The following is a 6,598-nucleotide window of genomic DNA, read 5'->3' as shown; positions in this document are numbered from 1 at the left end:
AATTTTTGAATTTTTTTTATATATAATTTATTGATTTTCTTTTGACTTTTTTAATAACTTTTTAACTTTTAAATTAAAAGTGATGTTCCCAAACGAGACTCTATTTTATAACCGAACTAAATAAACTGGTCTGTGAACGCCGTTATGTATCAGTCGTCCGCATTTGGGGCATTTTGTTATTTCAAACCTTATAGGTGGGCCTGTCTGCAAAATAACAATCATTATTTTTTTTCTCAGTTATTTTGATTGAAGAATTTCAATAATTTGGTTGGGTGCGTATTATACCTCCGGCTCAATTTAGTTTCCATCTTCGCTCTGTGAATCCCAGTTTCAACTTTCAACTTTCAACTTTCAACTTTCAATTCAATTCAATTCGTTTTCGAAGAATCAAACCGTAAGTTTCTCAATCCCCAACTTCCATTTAACGTTCGTTCAAAAAACAAAAAAAACTTCCATTAAACGTTATTTTACTGGTAAAATACGTTACAAGGTTTGAATTTCTTGCTTGCATAATACTTATTCAAATATATATCTATATATATAACTCATTTGAAGAACAAAATGATCAGATCTCTTTCGAGACCTTCCTTGCTCTGTTCCACAGCTAGAAATCTCTGTCACTGTCATCTCTCGAATCGTCCCTTCCTCACTGTTCGATCAAAATCTCCTTCCATAGGTCTTTCAATCACAATTCACTGTCTTTTTTTGGGGGGTTTAATTTAGGGTTTATTTATTAATTTCAGTACTACTTGTTTTGTGATTTTTTAGGTATAAGGGGATTCAAGGTCCGATTTCGGAGTGCATTCTTGAATTTGAGGTCAATGTCGTCGCAAAATGAAGTCTTGCAGATCAGCAAACTACTCACTGCTACGAATGATCACTACGGAGGTGTTATCGTGGAGATGACTACTGAGCCCGTGGACTCTGCTGTGTTCGTTTCTTTGCTCAGAGCTTCGGTTTCGCATTGGAGGCAACAGGTAGTTTTTACTTTTTTGTTTGAATTGAACTCCAATTTCTCTGTTTTAATGGCTATTCCTTTCGATTATGTGAATGAAAGTAATGTCTTTCCTTTTGTTGAATTGAATATGCGCTCTTGTTGAATCTTGGTAGTTCAACTCTTTGTGTGTGAAGATGGAAAAGTTCTTAGATTTATTTTATTAATTTTTTTCTATGGATTTTGGTTATGCAAAATGTGTGCTTTACATAAGGTTCCCACGGCAGGAGACCTTAGAGCATCTCCAATCCTTTACCTTTTCTTAATTTGATAAAAAATGCTAAAAAGTCATTTCCAATTTTTTGATCAAATGTTCATCAAATAAATGGAAAGTCATTTTTTTTTATCAACTTGAGAACTCATCAAATCGTTCATCAAGTTTGAATTTGATAAAAATTTTACAAGATGAAATATTGGAGATGATTTGTTTTTCCTCGAATTTGATGAAAAGGAAGATTTGGGATAAGAGATGAATTTTTAAAAAGAATTTGATACAAATTTGATGAGACGATTAGAGTAGTTTATATCAAATTAAGCTTTTTTACTTTGATTTGGAATCAAATTAGATGAATAAATTGGTGATAGGCTGGAGATGCTCTTAGAGATGCATTTTGTGTTTTGGCATTTTATTTTAAGAATCTAAAAAAACTGATGTTTTTGAGAAATTTAAAAAAAAGTTTATTTATTTGTTTGTTTGTTTTTTTTTTTTTTTTGTGTGTGTGTGTGTGGAGAAAAGTTTGTGGGCCATGTCAAACCTTTTCCTTTTGTGCCTAAATTACCTTATTAGTCTCCAAATGGCGCGGAGCCCATGTTAACAACCCCAAGCATGTGCACAAAGCAGAGTAATATAGCCTTTTTACAGACATGCCCAGTTTTTGAAGTGTTTCTATGAATTTTGATACTTTGAGATGTGAAACAAATTTAGGAGTTGTTTGGGATGACCTAAATAAGTGCACTTTTTGTCTTTTTACGAAAAAATGTGCAGAAAAGTAGAGATGTGATGTGATGGAAAAAAGATAAAAAGATGGATTATTTTTGGGTTGCCAAACTTGGCCTTATTTTATTGCTCACACAAGCAATTGACACTGGATTTCCACATGCAAGCTCTCGTGGGCATATTAGGTCTCCCTATTGCATTGAATTGTACCTTTTGTTGATATTTGTTCATTCATTCTAATTAAAATATGAAGTTGATTTACAGGGTAAGAAGGGTGTTTGGATTAAATTGCCTATTGAGCTTGTAAACCTTGTTGAACCTGCAGTTAAGGTGAGTGTGTTTTTTGCCTATCTGCTTTCTTCTTGTGGTTAGTCTTGAGAAGTTAGAAGCCCATCTTAGGTGAGAATATTAATTAATGTTGATTATGTTATCAGTTATGTGTGTGATCCTCAATGGTTAACTGATAATCTATTGTAGTGTTTGAATATTGTTGCATATTTACTTGCAGGAGGGATTTTATTTCCACCATGCTGAGCCAAAATATTTGATGCTTGTTTACTGGATTCCTGAAACTGCTAATAGTCTTCCTGTAAATGCCACTCACCGTGTGGGTATTGGTGCATTTGTTATGAATGAAGAGAAAGAGGTATTTTTTAAGTTTGGGTCAATAGGTCTTTGTTTATATTCACTAGTCAAAGGTTGTGACAAAGCTATGGATATATTCATGATAAATTCTGATAATAACATGTATATTGGAATGAACTTAGCCGTAAATTCTTAAATTTAAATCTTTAATATGTTAAACCGCAGCTCGCTCCTATTCTAAGCACACACTGAATGTGATTTTTTCCCCCCAGACACAGTTTATCCTCTCTCTCTCTGTCTCTCATGGTTCAACGGAAAACAGCTATCAATGAAGCAGCTTTGAAGTTGAACAATTCTTTCTTCATTGTTTGTATAATTTGTTCTCTTTTTTTTTTTTTTTCCCCAAAATATGTTCTGTGGAAAATTTGCATATCTGGAATTGCATCAAATGGACCATTAATGGCTGAATTTTTATTACTAGTTGACTACTCTTGTGGAGATTGGGAATGAGCCTGTGTTCTTGGTTAATTGATAATGTTCTTTGTGGGCTTTCTTTATTTTAGATTCTTCCAAGTTTCTGGATTGTGCAAATTACTAATGAAATTCCTGAGTTCCCTCCCTAAAATGCTGCTCAAATGCATTTGGTTGCTTCTTGCTTCTCTGCTCCCTTTGTTTTCGAGAACCTTACTTCCTGTGTGTGCTTCTTGTTTACTTCCTAGTTCCTCCACTAAGTACTTGCTTTAGCCATCTTGATCCTTATTATTGAATCCAGTGTAAAATTGCCTTTGGTAAAAGATTTATGATGGCCTTATCCCTTTCCAGTAGTCTTTGGCTTGTGCCACCCAATTATGCAAGAATTCAGCCTTGAAATGTGCCAAAACTTTAGATTGTCATATGTGAATCACGAAAACAAGGCATTATCTTTACACTATTTTACTATGTTTTTTACTTGATTCTTTGACCAAGTTCAATACAGCAAGATTGTACTCATCTATTAGGAAAATTATATTCATACAAAAAACTTCACAAGAATGATGTGGCAATGCCATTATTCTAAACAAATTCATCTTCAGTGGTGTTTTGTTTTGAAGTGAAAGGTTCACAATGAGCCACATCATTATGTATGAATTTTTTGTTTGGATAGCATTACTCCATCTATTATCTTCATTATCTTAATACTGGATTCTGTCTCTCCACTGTGGATTTGTGTTGTGTCCTCCATTGATTAGTATCCTTCCCTATTAGTAGTTTTGGCTTATAATATTGTCTTTCTATTCTATAGGTATAAAGCGAGAACACGACGCCCCCCCCCCCCCCCCCCCCCCACCAATCCTCTTTCCATGCAATGCATATTTTCTAAGCAATTTCTAACTGCTTGTGCTGCTATGATCTCTTTATTTGTTTGCATTCTTTAGGACCATATGATAATGGATTGACCAGTTTTCCTTGCAACTTTCACCTTTTGTTAGGTGCTGGTGGTCCAAGAAAAGAGTGGAATGTTACGTGGAACAGGAGTGTGGAAGTTTCCTACAGGAGTTGTTGATGAGGTATGTTCGTCTGGATAAAATGTGTGCTGTGTGCAATTTGTGCATTTATTGATTTTTTTTTTTTTTTAATCTACAGGGTGAAGATATTTGTGATGCCGCAGTTAGAGAAGTAAAAGAAGAGACGGGAGTAAGTAACAAGAGTTTTATTTTTGTTCATTTAAGTATTATTGATTACACTGATTACACTCACATTTAAGTATAGATGCATCCAATAACGTGTTTGGTGAATTTTACTGGCTTTTGCTGCTGCAGATTGATGCAAAGTTTGTGGAAATACTAGCTTTCAGGTGCGAAAAAAATGAATATTTCCATTTATTTCTGTTGTGTTATTGTAAAGTCCTTGTCTTATGCTTTAAAAATTAGCGATTGTGTTTTAGATGCAATAATCACTTAAACCTACTTTAGGGGTAAGAAAACAATTTGCTTTCCTTACGTCATATATTTACCATACAATTGGTCCTGAAATTTCATCGCCTAGCGTGTTGAAGAGCTGTATGCATTTCTCATCCATATTTTTCAGACTTGCTTGTGTGGTTCTTGTTGCTACATGAGTTTGTTTAATTATTTACTTTGTTTTCACTCTTCATTCACTTGATTTACAGACAAAGCCACGAAGCATTCTTTGAAAAGTCGGATTTATTCTTTGTCTGCCTACTGCAGCCCCTGTCCTTTGACATACAGAAGCAGGAGTCAGAAATAGAGGCAGCAGAGGTGAATATTTGTCAACATAGTGTTTAGTAAAGTGTTTTTGATTTTATGAATATAGCAGCGTGTGAATGTGATGTGAATCACACTGTTATCCAACTCCCAAACCGGTTTACCCATTTCTTTCCCTTCTTGATTTGTATGATTGCATTATCACTTCCAAAATTGTTTTAGCTGAATCTAATCTGTTTTAAGGAATGCTATTGGTTTTAATATCTCTAGGGCTAGTTGCCCTTTCAAGACTCATACTGTGTTAAGGACTTTTTTTATAGGAAAAAGACAGAACCCTGTTGAATAATGATGATGAGTTGCATAAGTTGGGTAGTCCCATCAGGGAGATTTTTAGCGAAATCAAACTTTTTCTGAACCAGAAGCTTATCTTTGAATTATTTTATTATGGAAATAAAATTTCTTATGTTGAGTCATGCTCCAATAGTTTCATTATCATATTGTGAGTCTGTAACAAGGGAAAACAACGTATACACCTAAAATTTTCTCAGTTTTGGTTTTAATAAAAGAAAACTAGACCTGCAATAACTTGTGAAACAGTCCTCACATTGTTCTTTCCTACTGCGTGCAGTGGATGCCATTCAGGGAATATGCAGCTCAACCTTTTGTTCAGAAACACGATCTTTTTAAGCATATCGTCGACATATGCTTAGCGAAGAGAGATGGGAAGTACTCTGGGTTCTCTCCGGTGCCCACTAAGGCAATTTCTTCTGATAAAAATAGCTACTTGTACTTGAATAGGCAGTGTTTGAACAACCAATAATTGTTTCTCAGCCCATGAAGTTGTACCATAGGCACTATTGTTCTACAATTTCAATCACATATTGTTTGATTATGTGTATACAATAATGCCCCCTCCATTTGAGGGAAGGAAAAATAAATAAATTCTATTTTAGCTTATCGAAGTGTCAAGTGCAGTTTTTATTTATATTTTATGAAACAAAATTTACTTAACTAAATTGATTATTGCGAAGTTAGGAGAAGTTTCAGCTTACAAAAAAATTCAAATCAAATAATGGATGCCCTGAAGGGTTTTTAGTGATAGTATGGGGCAACTGAATTCAAAATTTTGGTTTAAAGTGATATATACACTCGGTATTAATTAGACTTGTTTTTTGGGTCAGATTTCAGATGATGAATTCACTTCTCAATTAGATTAGTAAGTGCAACACGTGTAAAATTGTTTCGTACATGTGATAATTCTAATTAATGAAGTTACGAAAAAAGAGTTGACATGTGCATATTGTATTTCTAATTAGTGAAGCTGTGCAAAAAGAGTTGAATGAGGCCGATTATGTTTTTATTCAGTCGACTAGATGGATTGTGCTACTAGCTTTGTTCATTTCGTGATTATAATTTAGGTTGATCAAAAAGTTGTAAGAATGTGTTCTCTTTTTTTTCTTATAGGATTAGGAATTAGTGTCTTATATCTATTAGACTTCTATATGTCAGTGATGTATTCATATAGGATTAGAAATTAGTGGTGCTCTATATAAATGATGTATTCTTTGTTCAATCAATTCAATCTAATATACAATTTTATTCTGAAAACTTACATGGTATCAGAGTTGTATATAAAACCCTAGAAGCCATCGTGTTTAGGTCCTTGGTTCTGATTTCTGATTCGATCGAGTTTGCCCTCTAGTTCGTCACATCTGTTCGACTCATCTATGTTTGAATCGCATCCCATCTGGTTTGAATCAACCTATCTCACGACCCATCAAGCTTTCTCCATCCAGTTCAGTAGTCGCGAGTCTTCTCCATTTAGTTCTCTGTTCGTGACCTGTAGGTGGTTGCTGGAATTGCGATTCTTCTCCTGGT

At 34.3% G+C, this 6,598-nt stretch overlaps 1 protein-coding gene across 5 annotated transcripts; it reads left to right on the top strand.

The window, feature by feature from the left end:
- Positions 1-220: 220 nt before the first annotated feature.
- On the top strand, positions 221-5,675 carry LOC114307719 (nudix hydrolase 2). Of its 5 annotated transcripts, XM_028253129.2 has the most exons (10): positions 269-394; positions 570-676; positions 769-977; positions 2,196-2,261; positions 2,440-2,577; positions 3,986-4,063; positions 4,140-4,190; positions 4,316-4,350; positions 4,666-4,774; positions 5,349-5,675. In XM_028253129.2, the coding sequence occupies exons 3-10, from the start codon at positions 822-824 to the stop codon at positions 5,538-5,540; spliced, it is 825 nt and encodes a 274-aa protein (XP_028108930.1). In that variant the 5' UTR covers positions 269-394; positions 570-676; positions 769-821; the 3' UTR covers positions 5,541-5,675. The 5 variants fall into 5 exon arrangements, with proteins under 5 accessions (XP_028108931.1, XP_082744538.1, XP_028108930.1 ...); XM_028253130.2 differs by lacking the exon at positions 570-676 and having other exon boundaries at positions 221-394; XM_028253127.2 differs by lacking the exon at positions 269-394 and having other exon boundaries at positions 397-676.
- The last annotated feature ends 923 nt before the right edge of the window (positions 5,676-6,598 follow it).

The sequence above is a fragment of the Camellia sinensis genome, chromosome 9 (assembly GCF_055761805.1).
Source record: "Camellia sinensis isolate YWXY chromosome 9, ASM5576180v1, whole genome shotgun sequence".
In the NCBI taxonomy this organism is placed as follows: Eukaryota; Viridiplantae; Streptophyta; class Magnoliopsida; order Ericales; family Theaceae; genus Camellia; species Camellia sinensis.
The sequence above is the reverse complement of the archived record's forward strand: the minus strand, read 5'-3'. Positions and strand labels throughout refer to the sequence as shown.

Coding starts and splice junctions, on each gene's coding strand:
- LOC114307719 (XM_028253127.2), top strand. CDS start 562: ATGATCAGATCTCTTTCGAGACCTTCCTTGCTCTGTTCCACAGCTAGA. Junction 2,262..2,439: donor TTGTTGAACCTGCAGTTAAG/GTGAGTGTGTTT, acceptor ATTTACTTGCAG/GAGGGATTTTATTTCCACCA. Junction 4,064..4,139: donor CTACAGGAGTTGTTGATGAG/GTATGTTCGTCT, acceptor TTTAATCTACAG/GGTGAAGATATTTGTGATGC.